Genomic DNA, 17303 nt, shown 5'->3' on the forward strand with positions numbered 1-17303 from the left:
ACCACGTTCTTATATCAAATTTACTTTCCAACCTTGATTGTCATACCAAGTTTCAAGTTTTTAAATCTATTCATTCCCATAATAAAAAATGGTACCATTTTAGCAGCTAAGTACCATTTTAGAACTTTTCGTAACCTTAAAGTTTAAATTTCAAAAAAAAACCCTTTGCTACATATATCCTGCACTTCATCAGCTACTCTCATTCTAAGTATCACAAATCTAACTTATTCCATTTGTCCAACAAAAAGTATTAAAATTTTGGTACATTTTAGTACGAATTTCCTAAGACTGACCCCCGTAAAAAAAATGTCAAGATTCTAGCTTCAGCCGTTTCGTCTGGAAGTTGATTCTCAGTGCATAATGTAAAATTAGTAAAGTAGATGTTCAAAAATTAGGCGAGAGTTGACCTGAGTTTCACTCTCTACTCGAATTCAAAAAGAAAATACAAAGTTGTAAACAAAAATCGAGTGTACTCGAAAAACCTCTCGCAATCGAACAGATTCCACTCTTGTCGAGTCCCTCTCAATTTGTCAAAGAGAGAGGAAAGATAAGTTAAAGGAAAATAAACATTACATTATTCTTGATAATTCATTCTTTTTTTTATCAAGTTTTTAGTCTGACATTGTTAACAAATACAAATATTGAAACAAATAAATACAAAAGTATTAAAACAGCGCTGCTCAAGAAAAAAAAGCACGCTGACCAGTCAATTTCTCTTTGCTTCTGGAAATCAATAACAAATCAGTGTTAAAACATTTTTTATTTCTGTATTTTTAAGTATAAATTTATTTAATACTATTGGACCACATTCCTATTTAAACAGAATATTAACTTTCTCTTAAATATTCTCTTTCGCGGACTCCGTGTGCTACCACGGTTTTGAGCAGTGCTGATTAAAATTTTGTTTTGTATAAATTTTCTGAAGGGACAATTGGCGCCAACTTTAAATTTAATAAACGTTTATTTCGCATTCCAAACGTCTTCAATATGAGGCTCTATTGATTTTCTATTAAAATTTACAAAAAAAAAAAAAAAAAATAATAAGTAAGGAATGTCAGTCAGATTTGCTATACAAGACTTTTAAGAGAGACATTTGATATTATCTTTCTGCAAACTGGTGAAGTTAGGAGCAAGTTGGGAACTTGCATACAAAATTCTATTTTTTTTAGTTTCGACCGTTTGTATAGGTCCAAAATACCTTATTCCAACTTAAAAGTACGTCAAAATGTTTAAAACCCGATGTTTCTCTTAAAATCTTGATCTCTTGCCATTTCACTCTCTTTCGCACTAATATCTCTTTAAATTGACTTTCTCTTTTCTCCACATAATCCCCCACTGAAATTATGATTTTTCCTTATTAAATTTAATGTTTCATCAAAACATTATATAAATTCGAAATGATTAAATTTTATAACTCCCAATTTCAAGATTTTGTTGCTGAGATATTTTCCTTTCCCAGAAAACATAATGGGAAATTTCACTTTTATTTCTGTATTTCTTTCTTTGCAAAAAAAATAGCATACAATGTTACGCCCTTTCGCATTGAATTGAAGAGACGTACTACTGCAAATGCTTACTTATGACCAATAGTGTAATCATTAAAATTGAAATTTTTTCGAAATCTCGGCCATAAGAAGAAATACAAAAAAAAAACTAAAAAAAACCGAACAGGTCGGTTATACTCTGTAGTATGTTTATTTATGACTTCAAGACATAAAACGAGAAGGAAAAAAAAACAATGTGTTAGCAACCAGTTTTCTGAGTTGTAGCTTTTTTTCGAGTGGATTTTTTTCTTCTTTTTCTTCTCTTTTAAGAAACAACTTTGCTTTGGAATTTCATTAATGCTTTTCACACACACACACACACACACACTCCAAGTAAGAAAACCAAACAAACAAAAAACGGTCATACTAGTCTCGGGGCTTAGCCAGTCTTTCCATGTTACAGCAGCTGCTGGCAAGCAGGTTAACCTTCGGAATATATATAAAAATTAAATGTCAATTTGTTAAGATATGCGAGGTGGCTGGCTGGCTGGCTGGTTGGTGAACAACCAAAGAAATTCATTAAGAATGCTGTGCCGCAAAAGAATGAAACCTGGCTGGCTGGTTGTTTGGTTGAACAACAATTAGAACACTTGTGTTAAATGTAAGAAAAAAGAAAACAACAACAAAAACGAAGAATAAATATCTGTGACACTTCTCACTTACACAAATGCTTAACATTAAAATTTATTTGCTGAGATAAGTGTTCAAAAAAAAAAAAATACCGGTATTACAATAGAATTTCACAACAGCCGTTCTTGTCCAGATAAATATGTATGTCAAAATTGCCATAAATACATGTCCAGGTAATAAACAAGAAGTATTATTGTTTTTTTTATTTATTTTTTTAAAAGATTTTAATTAATATGTTATTTGTTTTACTTTCTTTTGCGAGCTACTGTCCAAATTGCTGGCAATTATCATCATTTGAGAACGTGTTGTGTATAATCTTAAGAATCAGATATGAAAGACATAAAAATCATAAAGAAGTGCTTAAATTTGTTTAAAAAAACAAGCTCCAGTTTCCAAAAAGCTTGTCAGCATAAATCTTTTTTTGGTTTTTTTTTTAATTTGTCTTAAGATTTTTTATGAGTTCATATGTCCGTAGGAATATAAGATACAGATACAGAACTAAATATAAAGTTCTGAAAAAAATGTTTTGGAATGTGATGAGATAGAAAATCTACAGAAAGAAAATAAGTAAAAAACAGCTAGTTTAGCACCCTCCACCATTTTCGAGGAACTTGAAAATTTTTTATAAAATTCCGTAGGAAAATACCTCTCAAATGAAACCCCTTAAATGGGGCCCATACGAAGACGTGTTCCTTTATAAGTAATTTTTTGTTACAGGTTGTAGCACCCATTACGAACTTCAACTGCGAAATTTGAAACAATTCCGATAAATAATATCGCTAAAGTCAATCACCGAATATTGGGAGGTACCGTTATATGGGGGCTATACGAAGACCTAGACCTGCACAGAGAATTTTCTGTCTTAGGCTGTAGTATCCATTTCGAACTTCAAATACCAAATTTGAAATAATTCCGGTGAATAATGACGCTAAAATCATCAAAATACCGAATATTGGGAGAAATCGTTATATGGGGGCTATACGAAGACGTGGACATATGCATACGCTGATCAAGAATATATATACTTTGTTGGGTCTGACATAATTATTTCGAGGAGTTACAAACGGAATGACAAAGTTGATATACTCTTCATAGTATGGTGGGGGGTATAAAAATTGGTTTTAAAATATTGTAGGTAAATAAAGGTCCTATATATAGTTCAACATTCAAATTACCAAATACCACCAAATTAACAGGAAAATCGTAAATATCTATTGAATACCGCTAGAAGGTGCCCTATGTATAAAAGACCTTAAGAACTTTGCACAGAGTCCACAGAGGATGTTCTATACATAAAGAGTGACTACGGTTAAAGGGTCTAAAAACAGTCTTCTATGTATAGAAGAACTCTAAATGATTTATAGAAAGCCTGGGTAGGTCTTCTGCCTTCTTTGATTGGAAAAGCTGCAGGAGAAGGGCTTTCTCTCTGCACTGAAGGCTTATGGAAAGTTACCTTTGTATTGGCAAAAAAGTATAATAATACATAAATAAAAGAGCATTTATATATAAAGGGTGATAAAAAAAACTGCAACCAACTTCAGGCTGTTAAAATTATTCCAGCGACAGCTCATTATATTGTTTACAAGCGTACAAAACATTTTGGTGAGAATTTTTCAGAAAAAAAAGTTATTCGTGATGGAATTCAAGCGTGATGGTGTGATGTCTTCATATTTGGCTGGAAAACCACAAGTGGCTATCGTTAGAGCACTCCAGAATTTAAATGTGAATAAATCTTTTGTGTCCCATACCATACTAATAGCGTAGCCCGACGTCAAGGATGTGAACGGAAGAAAACAGCAACATCAGCAGAAATGGCCGTGGCCAAAACATGGCTCGTGAGCTGAACATATCGCAATATTCCATTCATCAAATATTGAAAAATGAGCTCGGGGTCAAGCCATGGAAATTTGAAAAAGTGCAAGAACTTACACTGCAACAGAAAGAAAATAGACTCAAAAGAGCCAAAGAGTTGCTTCGTTTGGCTGAAAGTGGTGAACTGCCGAATTTGGTTTTCTCCGATGAGAAAATCAATTCGTTGTCCAGCAGTTTGTAAACAAACAAAATGATCCTGTTTACTTGCCAAAGAGTTCAGCTGAAAATGTTCGACTTCGGTTGGCCACCAGAACTCAAGCGCCGGCCATGGTGATGATGTGGGCGGTCATAACAGCCAATGGTCGCTCTCCGCTCGCATTATTGACCGTGGCATCAGAATAAATACCGAATATTATCGCGAAAATATTCTGGGAGGATGTATTAAAGCCTTTGGCACGCAAACATTTTGACCGCAAACCTTGGACATTCCAACAGGACTCAGCGCCATCGCACTCAGCACGCGCCACCCAACAATGCTTACAAAATGAGGTCCCTCGCTTCATTTCCAGCGTACAATGACCACAAAAATCTCCGGATACCAATCCGTTGGACTATTGTGTCTGAAGTATTTTGGAAAGCAATACCAAAGTGTCGATCATCTCAAGCAAGCGCTTCGCCGGGAATGGGCCAAAATACTGCACAGCAACATTCGGGCAGCGTGTGATGGTTTCATTGGCCGTTTGAAGGCCATATTTTGTGCCAAAGGTGACCAATTCGAACAAATCTAAAGTTATTCTAAAATTTCATGCTATTTCCGACATTTTTTTCCTTCAATCAATAAAATTTAAAAAAAATGTTTGACTTCGTTGCAGTTTTTTATCTCACCTGTAGTCTTGGCCATATACCAAGAGACCCCGATTATTTGAGATATATTTCGCAACATTTAGGATAGAGCTTTGAAATTTGATAGAGATCTTTGTAATGTATCCAGAATCATTGGTGCAGAAATTGGGTCATATCGGTCCTCTGTTTGGTATAGCCCTCATGTAAGGATAACTCCGATTTCAAGTATTTTTTAAGTTCTTGCAATGTTTTTCATTTAATTTCGTCCAATATTGGCAGTTTGAGTTCTCATTATATAAAAACGATATTTAACAAAAATGATCAATATAGGTCCACCTTGTGGTATAACCCTTATATAAAGATACCCACAGTCCAATAATTGGGGATTTTTTAAAGACTAATTTTTAATGACCCAAAGAGCAATAATTGTGAATTTTTTAAAGATTATTTTTTCAATATCCAGACATTGTTTTAAAAATTCTAAGAGAAATTACCTTCAACCTTTCACTTAATAAATGCTCACGTCTGATTTAGAGTATCGTTTTGGGATTTCCTTGTCCAAAACAATGACTTCCGCCCTCACCTTTTTTTTGTTTGACAACCTACTTTTCCTATTTAGAAATATTTCCAGCACCCAATTAATTTTCCGTACAACAACCATAAACTATCAAATACTCGTCCATGACAAATGTAGCCCGTTTTTACTTCTGATTTTTTTCTTTTTGTCATTGACAAATTAAGATACTTTGATTTTTTTATAGCCAGCCAGCTAACATTTCTTTCGACAAGATTCGAATAGCAATTTGTTTAGATTGTCAGTTTGTTTATTCTTCTGATTTTTTTTCTAACTTTTTTTTTTTCGACTTTAACTGGGACACAGCTACTTCTTTAGAATTTCAATTACTTTAAATTGGTACGTGTTTAGCACTGAATTTTGTTTTCTTGTCTGGATACTCTAGAAAATCGTTGCTAGTTTCGGTAACAAGCTGCAAAGTGATGTGTGATGGTGTGAGTGTGTGTATGTGTGTGTGTGTGTGAGCGAGGCAATGCCCAAAGAAGATTTGTTTGCAATTTCTTTTTCGAAATTTCGTTAGACAGTTTACGTTGCCTATTTAACGGTTTAGTTAGTTTTTTTTTTGCTCCACCACTTTGTTTGAACTAAATTTACGGTGGCCAGTAGCCATTTTGTAAAGATATTTGGGTTATTGAACTGTTTTTTTATTTTTCTGTCAAAGCTGAGGTGGGGTGCTTAGGAATTTATTTGGGAGTGCTGATGAGATTAGGGCGCAATTGACATTAATCAATAAAAAAAAATATTTGGTAATGCCTTAAAAATTTTATTTTTTATTTGTTGTTATGGTTTAATGGTTATTTTCTTTTTAAATTCTTTTTTTATTTCATTTCAATTCAACACTGAGAATTGTGCCTTCCGACTATGGCAAAAGCGAAAAGATAATAGCCAATAACAGTTAACTTCCTCCATAATTGCATGTTGTAGTCTAGCTGGCTGGCTGACTAACCAAGCAAGAATGCCTAGTGGTAGTGTAGAACCACCACCAACAACAATATGCACATGGAAAACAAAAACTTTTGCCCACCCCAGACTCAACAAATGATTTCTTTTCATTCTTCTCTATTTTTTTTTTTCGCCAACTTCCCGCTTAACCTAAAATAAGAGGAGAATTATTGATACATGAAACCGCAAAACAGCCAAACGAAAACTTACAGTTATATGTACGAATTTAATTTTGCACATATGTAAGTGATTACCATTACATGCACACACTGCCAGACTCAGAAAACAGTATATTTTTCGTGTGGGTAAAAGAAGTTGTAAAACTTTTAATTCTTTGGGATTTTTCTTCATTCTTTGGCAGGTTTCTTTGCAGCATCTGGCAAGGCAGCTGATGGTGGCTGTGAAAAAAATTCATTTTTGTTAAAAAAAAAACCTGTTGAGTGCTGTAATCATCGGCACATAAACAACGACGACAAGCTATAATGATATGAATGCCAGGCCAGCTCGCCTGCTGACTGCCTGCCTGCCTGTTTGACAAGTGTATAAAAGAACCTAGTTATTTATATTGAACTAACCTATTTTTAAGTCCTCCATATTAAGATTAAAAAAAAAGAACGGAATTTTCCTCTTCTTATGTATGCAACGCTTCGCTCTTTTAAAAACTAGGTTCTCTTTAGATATCTCATTAATGTAGCACACATAAATACTTACTCTCTGTGCGCCAAGAGAATTGTGTGGCACATTAAAACAAAAGACTTAAGCAACGAACTTGTTTTATACTTCCACTCTCTATATTTCTCTTTCACACTAATACACAGAATGAGTGTTATTTTTTGTTGGATTGCCAAGAGAACAGCAGTAAAATGCATTCGGTTTTTATTGTGCAATTTTTATTAAGAATTCGGAAATGTAATGGAAATTTTATTATTGAAATTAAAAAAAAAACTATTTTCATTTTTAGAATTAAAAAAAGAAATAGAGTTGGGTTTTCTTGGGAAGCTAGGTCGTGTATTCCTTTTTAATAATATTTTTGTTGTGGACATTCGAGAGTTATTTAATTTTAAGAATATTTTTATCAATGTAAGATAGGTATTGAAGCATACTAGACCTATAATTCTGAAATAGGAGAATCGTGTATATTTCAAGGGACATCCCATTAAAAAAAATTCAAAATTTCACAACTATAATTTCAAAGAATATTTCTCACGGCAATTGGAGTTTTATTTTTAAATTCGAAGACTATTAGATCAAGGGTCATAAGATCTACAAAAAAATATTTATTGAAAAAAAGTACAATAATTGTAGATTTTTTTAAACCTATAATCTTGGATTTCTTTTTATATGCTCAGTCACATGGCTAAAGAGGGTATATTTCATTTGACTGTACTCTCAGCCATATGGTTAGTTATACCCTCTGCCATATGGCTAGAGAGGGTATATAACATTTTATATGGCCAAAATGTGTCTCATCGAAAAAAAAGAAGCTTTTTGACTCTAGGTCTCTTTGGACCAAATCAGTTTCAGGACATTTGGAGTCGATCTAGAGATTTCCGTCTGTCCGTCAGTCTGTATGGCTGGTGCGCACGATAACTCTCGAAGGAAGTATCCGATTTAATCCAAACTTGGTACATCGTAATATTATTTTCAAATTTAAATCGAGTTCGGGCAATATCGGTCAACTACTTCTGGTACGTGCCCATAAAAGGTCAATATTTTACAAGAAAATAATTTACTACCCAGAACGAGAAAGAAAATCTGATTTTGGTCCAACTGTACAAATCCCAATATTTGCATCAGTGGTAGGTCAGGTGCGCAAATGGACAATATCGGTCCACTCCATCAAATGGTAAAAATATGAATAATTATAACTATTATAAAATGTGATATAAGAGTGCGATGACCTTCAAATTACACACATCACAATATTTTTATTGACCCAACGTCTGGTCTGAAGATGGGATATATCGGTGCACCCCTTCTGGTACCTCCCCCACAAAATGTCAACATTTTCAAAGAAAATACTTTTCTGCGCAGAACGAGAAAGGTTAATCCGATTTTGCTCCAAATTTGCAAATCCTAATATTTGCATCAGTGCTAGATCAGGTTCGAAAATGGACAATATCGATCCACTCCATCAAGTACCTCCCCGACAAAGGGTGAAAATTTTGAATAACCAAAACGATCACAAAATCCGAATGAAGCATTTGGTTCTCTTTAAATTACGCACATCACAACATTTTTATTAACCCAAGGTCTGGTGTGAAGATGGGATATATCGGTCCTCTCCTTCTGGTACCTCCCCCACAAAGGGTCAAAATTTTGAGTATCCATGAAGATCATAAAACGCAAAAATAACGTCTGATTCCATTCAGATTTGGTACATCACAATAATTCCATCAACACAAGATCTCTTATAAATATGGTAGAGATCGGAACATTTTTTGGTACCTCACATACCTCATAGCGTTCAAGATTTTGAAAAAAAAAGAAGTCCGGTCAGTCTTAGCTCAGATGACTCAGATATGAATTGGTCAATATTGGCCAACTGCTTCGGAACCTCCCCTATAAAGGGTCAACAGTTTGAATAATCATAACTCAAGGCTGGGGGTATACATCTGTCGGCAAAACCGACTGATATTATTTAAATTGTTATATTATACAGGAGTCGCAGACCAACAATTGTGGATTGTATGAAGAACATCACTCAAGGACTAAAAAGCCAATAATCCAAAAAAAAATTTTTTTCGAAAATTTTAATTTTTATTTTAAACAAAATAATTTCACTTTTTCTTTAGCTTCTTTCAAAAATTTTTACACCAAAGAGATCCCAAACTTTTTGATCATTTTTCAATATCAAGGTGAATGACAACTTGGCAGGCAACGCAATTAATTTGCATTAATACTGAGGTGTTGCTCGAAGTTTTTACCCCCGAAAACGCTGAGATTAGCCGTCAAAAAACAATGTCAAAGAAATCCAAAAATAAAAGATTTTCAAGCATAGCAAAGCGCAGATATCCGCATACATTAATACGACAATTTTATGGGACCGTAAAAATCATAACCAACATGTGCTTTATTCAATTCGCGTTTTTTTCAAATGAACATAATTATGCATAAATACGGCGGCGAGACGACATATGAAACATTAGTGAATTTTTATAATTTTGAAACGAAACTTGTTTGTGACAAATAGACGAATAGACAGGTAGGCAGGCGTATAAATCCGGTTGATGGCGATGATTATAATTATGATGATCATAATCATAATGACGTTGCTGGCACATAAAAACATAAAATTTTCTGGTTTATTGGGGAGTAGGGGATGTTTTAATTAACAGCTACATTAAAAATATAAAACAAAAACAAATCTTTTTCTATTTTTGGGGGGAATGTTCAAACACAAGATGGTGACGGAGATGGAAATAACTGGCTTTGTTGTTTAGTCGTAAATGTATTATTTTTGTTGTTATTGCACTATACATTTATGATGAATATAATTTTTAATTTGTTTACATTATTGTTATTAAATTAGTTGCTGTTTTTTTAATTTTTATTACAATTTTTCTCTTTTGTGGCAAATACTATTTTTGTTATGGGATTATGAAATAGGCATAATTGAAAGTGATTGTTGCAGTGTGAGAAAGAAAGTCATTACAAGCTGGGAGGATAATGGTGTTATTACATTTTTCTATTATGTGTTCATTTGAATGCATTGCCGAACTAGCTCTAAATGATTTACTTAATATTTCAAAATGTGGACATTATCCAGAAAAAATACAAAAAAATATCGAGGCAGAAACCTACAAATGAGGTACTCTATAATTAGAGAGACCCAAGACTGTTTTCAATATAGAGAAGATTTTACAGTCTTTTCGTGCCGAGAATGCCCTAGGAACCCCTGAAGGCCTTTAGACGTGATTTTACCTAAGACAACTGTAGATGGTCTCTTATCTATTATGTTTTCAATATTTAGATCTCATATGAAAAAAAGATTTTCTATTTATCCAAATATCGGAACAAATAAAGCCTAGGGACACTTGGCAGAAAAAAATATTTGGCAGAATTATTGTTGGTTTATTGTAATTAAATTTTTTTTCTCAGGAAATTGACTTTTCTTGAGATATGGAGATATTAATAATTGATTTATTGAACCGATTTTTTTAATTCTCTAAGAAATGGAAAAAATATGTTATATGGGACATAGAAGAGATATTTTTGGAACCCTTTGTAAATTTAATATTTTTTCTTTGATGGGAGCTTCAGATATTCTCCAATGGCTTAAGGAGGTATTCCATAGATAGAACACATTTCAGAGTCTTACATCGAGAGATGTCCTATTAGATTTTCTACATCGTGAATTTAAAAAAAAATCAAGGACCCACACAGCAGTAATCGTGGATTTTTTAAATAAATATTTTCAAGGACCATCATAGCAGTAATCGTGGATTTTTTAAATAAAATTTTTCAAGTGCCTTCATAGCTGTAATAGTGGATTTTTTAAATAAAAATTTTCAAAGGCCTTCATAGCTGTAATAGTGGATTTTTTAAATAAAAATTTTCAAAGGCCCTCATAGCAGTAATAGTGGATTTTTTAAATAAATATGTCGAGGACCCACAGAAAAATAATAGTGGAATAGTTTTTCAAGGATCCCAAGACCAACAATGGTAGATTATTCAAGGATCCCAAGACCAACAATGGTAGATTTTTTCAGGATCCCAAGACCAATAATGGAAGATTTTTTAAGGACCCACAGTATAATAATTATAGATTTTTTTTAAAGGACTAACAGAAAAATAATCTTTGATTTGTTTTTCAAGGACCCACAGTAAAATAATCATGGATTTTTTTAAGGACCCTAAGACCGACAATGGTACATTTTTCAAGGACCCACAGAAAAATAATCGGTGATTTGTTTTAACAATGGTAGATTTTTCAAGGGCTCACAGTAAAATAATCATGGATTTGTTTTTCAAGGATCCACAGAAAAATAACCATGGATTTTTTCAAGGTCCAGAAGACCAACAAAGGTTCATTTTTCAACCACAGAAAAGTAATCAAGGATTTGTTTTCCATGGACCCCAAGACCAACAATGGTAGATTTTTTTAAGAACCCACAAAACAATAATCGTGGAAATTTTAAGCATCCACTTATGGAATTTTTAAAAAATACTTTTTCGTGAATTTTTATGAAAATATTTTTCAATGAAACAAAGGCCAATAATCTGCACGCCAAAATATTATAAGGCTACCTCCTGATATTCGATTTTTTTTTTTTTTTTTTTGAAGATTTATGACCCAAATTTCAGATCAAATCAGCTGCAATTTTACATTTCGAATTCTCAGTGGACAGTTGAAGTTCTCTCAACCCTTCAGTACCTTCTGGTTTTTTGAAATTTTGGTCCCAATTTCCAAACAAATTAACTGTTAATGTCTATGCTGAAACATCCAAATTGCAGGGATTTTGAGTGTAACAGATTTAACCATAAGTCAAGTTTTTAAATGGTGGAGAATATTAAAAGTTCGGCCCAGCCAAATGGTCCTAATAGCCCTTAGAAACATTCTGCAGAAATATGACATTCTCATAGGTATTTTCTGAAAAGGATACCTTTCAGAGGTGTTTTATGAGTAGAAGACTTCCCAGAGGGCTTCTGGAAATGGGTGGCCTTGTGGTGGCCTTCTCTAGACAGACTATATTTCAATGATCATATATAGATTGAAGAGATTTTAAAACTTTAGAAAACTTCATAGAGGTCTTCTGGAAGTCGGAGGCCTTGCGGTGGTCTTCTGTAGACAGACTGACTTTCAATGGTCATATATAAATTGAAGAACTTTTAAAGGACCTCTATTGCGAATAGAACATTAAAAGATCTTTTACAGACAAAAGACCTTTAGGGACCTGCTACAGCTATGAGACCTGTGAAGAGATTTTAAAACTTTAGAAAACAGGAAGTCGACGGCATTGAGGTGGTCTTCTGTAGACAGACTGTCTTTCAATGGTCATATATAAATTGAAGAACTTTTAAAGGACCTCTATTGCGAATAGTCCTCTATTCTCTTGTTTATGTAGGAGTCTTTTAAAGGTTTGAGTTTCTGAAGTGTTTTTGATTTTCTCATTCCTCTCTTTTTTGGGCTCTCTAAAGAGAATATAATAAATCTGCCTTGGCTTGCTATAGCTATAAGACCTGCCATAGGAGACCTTTCAGTTGTCATTAAAATAATTCCCATAATTTTTCCAAAGCCAAAATAGTCCAAGACTTTCGTGTTTCTGTAAAAGAAACTCAGAGGTCTTCTGCGGGAGAATACCGTTTGAAACGTACGCAGGTAATAGAAGTTTTTTTAGGAATCTTCTTTATAAAGGTTTGAGTTGCTGAAGTGTTTCTGATTTCTACATTACTTTTCTTTTTTGGGCTTTCTACAAAGAATGCAATCAATCTGCCTTGGCCTGCTATAGCTATAAGACCTACCATAGGAAACCTTTCAGTTTTCATTAAAATAATATCCATAATTTTTCTATAGCCAAAATAGTCAAAGACTTACGTTCTTCTGCAAAAGAAACTCAGATGACTTCTGTAGGAAAATACCGTTCAAAATTCTGCGGTAATATAAGTCTTTTTAGGAATCTTTAGGAAGGTTTGAGTTTCTGAAGTGTTTCTGATTTCTACATAACTCTCTTTTTTGGGCTCTCTAAAGAGAATACAATTAATCTCCCTTGGCTTGCTATATCTATAAGATCTACCATAGGAGACCTTTCAGTTGTCATTAAAATAATATCCATAATTTTTCTATAGCCAAAATAGTCAAAGACTTCCGTTATTCTGCTAAAGAAACTCAGAGAACTACGGCGGGAGAATATCGTTCAAAAATCGTTTGTAATACAATTATTTTTAGAGATCTTCTTTATGTAGGAGTCTTTTTTATTGTTTGAGTTTCTAAAGTGTTTATGATTTCTTCATTCCTCTCTTTTATGGGCTCTCTAAAGAGAATAAAATCAATCTGCATCGCCCCCTGCAAATCCCCCATTTTTCAATAAAGTGCCTGCAATTAATCTTACTTGACTTACTTAATTTTTGTTTTTATAATTTTTTTTTTTTCAAATTCTAGGCATAAACTAAGCCAAAAACATTATAACAACAATTGTTATTGCTTGTAGTTTGTTTTTTAACGGTTTTCTTACATTTCATTTCATGCTAAGCATTTGCAACACTTGTTGTTACTCAGACATTTCTATGCTCACATGTACATACAGACAGACAGACATACAATAAATAAAATATACTTTAGGCATACACGATGTTGGCGTAAAAACGTGTGTATAAAGCTATCCAAAAAGAATTACTTATAACCAACAAGTCAGCTCCAGTCAGTCAGTCAGCCAGTTAGTTAGCTGGCAAAGCCACCCAGCCAGTTACTTGTTTATTTGTTGCATTTTTATTCTTTGCTCTCTCGTTCTTTCTCTTTCTCTCAACGAGAATGTGATCTGCCATGCAATAGCTTCAAGTTGTTGTATAGAATTCATTTTTCCTATATGGCTTAACTAGTTCCACCATGAAGATGTAGAATTTTTTAGTTGGTGTTGTTGGTTTTTTTTTGAAAAGTTATAGAGTTTCTTCTTCTTGTTTCATGCTCATTATTGTATTAAATAATTTCCCGATATTATTACGGTAATTATAGATGAATTATATTTCTTGGCATAGCACAGAAAAAAAACAAATCACAAAAAAACATGTTCTGAGGAGGACAAATTGTAATGGTTGAATGAAATAACAACAATTTTGCAATAACTGGCAAGTTGTAATTTTCAATGTCAAGAATTTTTTAGTTTTAAATATTTCCTATAGCATTGTGAAAGTTGTTGGTGGAGTTTTCTAGGCCAAAATGTAATCATTTTATACAGCTGTTTATTTTTTTTTTTTGAGACCCTGAGAAGATTTGTTCGGGTTTTTAATGAAGACATCATACATTTTTAAATTTTTCATTGTCTAAGTCTGGAGTACCCCCTATTGGATTAACTTCCTATTATTATAATGCAGAGAGTTAGGTTTTTCAAAACGAAACTAGCAACTTTTTAATATTTGCTGATTGCTACCAATTTCATGATTTTATTCCGGCGAAGGAAATAGTTTCCAGGATTTTTCAGATTTTTGCCATAACGACTGTGGTGAAAAGCAAACTTCTAAAGTGTCGAGCATTCCGCCATTTCCGTAATTCATACATTTTTATACCCACCACCACACTATATACCCTCTATAGTGTCATACCATTTGTAACAAAATACATATATTCTTGAACAGCGAAAAATTCTAAGTCGATTTAGCGATGTACGTCTGTCTGTCCGTCCGTCTGCCTGTCTGTTGTAATCACGCTATCTTTCGAACAAATTGAGATAGAAGGCTAAAATTTTGCACACATGTATAGTTTGCCAGTAGGCAGGTTAAGTTCGTAAATGAGCCATATAGGTCCACGTTTTCATATAGCCCCTATATAACAGTACCTCCCTAAATTTCGTATTTTGATGATTTTAGCGGCATTATTCACCGGAATTGTTTTAAATTTGAGATTTGAAGTTCGAAACAGATACTACTGCCTATGACAGAAAATTGTCTGTGCAGGTACACGTCTTCATATAGCCCTCATATAACGGTACCTCCCTAAATTCGGTATTTTGATGATTTTAGCGGCATTATTCACCGGAATTGTTTCAAATTTGATATTTGAAGTTCGTAACAGATACTACAAACTATGACAGAAAATTGTCTGTGCAGGTCCACGTCTCCATATAGCCATCATATAACGGTACCTCCCTAAATTCGGTATTTTGATGATTTTAGCGGCATTATTCACCGGAGTAGTTTCAAATTACGTATTTTGAGTTCGCAATGGGAACTACAGTCTGTGACAGAAAATTGTTTTTGCAGGTCCAAGTCTTCGTATAAGCCCCATATATCAGTACCTCCTTATATTCGGTGCTTTGACGATTTTAGGTACAATAGTCACCGAAATTGTTTGAGATGTCGTATTTGAAGTTCGTAATGGATGCTACAGCCTGTGACAGATAATTTTCTAGTTCCAGGTCTTCATATAATTCCGATATAACGATACCTTCCTACATATATAAACAAAGTCTATGTAGGTCCACGTCGTATAGACCCCAATTTAACGGCTATATTTGGTATTTTTTTAGATTTTAACAGAATTTTTAACGGGAGTTATTTATTTATTTATTTGTTTTTTTTTTGGAAAAATTCCAACTTCGTTCCAAATGGTGGAGGGTATTCAAAGATCTGCCCGGCCGAACTTACTGCTTTTAAGCTTGTTATATCCTCAGTCATATGGCTAGAGAGGCCAAAACGTGCCCCCATCGAAAAAGCGGTTTAAGACCCTAGGTTTTTTAGACCAAATTCATTTCAGGACATTTGGAGTTTATCTAGCGATGTCCGTACGACCGTCTGTCTATCTGTCTGACTGGCTGGTGCGCACGATAACTCTCGAGGGGAATATCCGATTATATACAACCTGTCAAATTTAGATCGAGTTCGGAGATGGGCAATATCGGTCCACTTCGGTACCTCCCCCACAAAAGGTCAAAATTTTCAAAAAATAATTTAATGTACAGAAAGAGAAAGGATAATCCGATTTTGCTACAACTTTGCAAATCCTAATAGTATGACTTGTATTTGTTTAATTTTTTAAGGACAGAACTTGATTAGATATTAGAAGAAGTAAGCCAATATCATAAAATAAATCCCTAATTCTTGGGGTTTAAATATCCGCTTCATTAAAAAATACTCCAATGTAAAATTGTAACATAAATGCATCTGAGCCTACCAGTTATTAAAATTCCAAAACCGTTTGCATTTGTCTGTGGCACATTTTTTTCCAAATATTTCTTATAATTGGGCCACATGACTAGCACACATACATATGTATGCCACATAAACTACAGAAGTAAAAAAAAAACTCCATTGTTAATATTCCTCAGAAACACTCCATGGAAAAACTGACTTTTGCAATCACCTTTGTTACAAAAAATACGAACGTTACAGTTTTGTTTCTTATTTTTTTCAAGTTGTGTCACAGGCATGTAACAACATTTAAATAACAACAAACACCTGACAATGCACATGAACGGGGCAGGGGAAAATCAATTATTTCTTCAGTCTGTAAATCAATCGAAATGACGAACAGAAAAAAAACCAAAAGCAAAAACAAAATAACAAATTGCCAAAGCCCACCTTTTAATACAACGCCATATAATGGGGTGCATAAAATGCAGGTGATTATCATATATTACAGCGACGGCAGGTGGCGCAGATTGGACACAGGGTTTGGGGGACCAGACAGATTTGTAATATTTCTTGTAACATTTTTATTGCACTTTGTTTCGAAATAACCATTAAGGTATGCAGAGTGGTATAGGTAAAATATATTAGCAATTGGTCAAGAAAATACCCCATACTTGTTTTACAAAAAATCTCCATCAAAATGCCAAGGGCCAAAGATGCCACATTGTATTGTATCTTTCTCAGCAACTTTATTAAAAAAATATATATATTTGCAAAACAGAAAACTTACCATTTGGACAGGAAAATACATCATCGGCTGCTCGAACACAACAACAGCTTAACAATAACAAACAAACGAAAGCGGACAGCCATTGTAAACTGGCCGCCGTCAAGCTCCCCATGATCGCAGCTCCCGTGAAATTTTGTAACGAAACCTTATTTTATTAGCGTTGTTATTTTGTTTGCAAGTCAAACAGTAATTTGTAATAGAACTGTAATTAGAACAAAAGAAGAGAGGAAAAAATATTAAAATAATAAATTAAAAAAATTCAATTTTGTTGTTGCAAAATGGTCAGGCTTAATTCCATAAATGTTGTTTTTTTAAAAACAACGTTTGTTTATTAGTGGAGAACGATTTGATAATAATATTCAATAATTTTTTGAATAAAAATATT

The 17303-nt window shown here is 33.6% G+C and overlaps 1 protein-coding gene across 5 annotated transcripts in view; it reads right to left on the bottom strand.

The window, feature by feature from the left end:
• Positions 1 to 17303, bottom strand: part of LOC131803667 (uncharacterized) — a 69137-nt gene that overhangs the window by 29559 nt on the left and 22275 nt on the right. For all 5 annotated transcript variants that reach the window (XM_059125114.1, XM_059125116.1, XM_059125117.1 and 2 more), the window contains exon 2: positions 16919 to 17120. In XM_059125114.1, the coding sequence (XP_058981097.1) occupies positions 16919 to 17030 (112 nt within the window). In that variant the 5' untranslated portion in view covers positions 17031 to 17120. The remainder of the gene's footprint in view (positions 1 to 16918; positions 17121 to 17303) is intronic.

Source organism: Musca domestica, unplaced genomic scaffold (assembly GCF_030504385.1).
Source record: "Musca domestica strain aabys unplaced genomic scaffold, Musca_domestica.polishedcontigs.V.1.1 32, whole genome shotgun sequence".
NCBI classification, from domain to species: Eukaryota; Metazoa; Arthropoda; class Insecta; order Diptera; family Muscidae; genus Musca; species Musca domestica.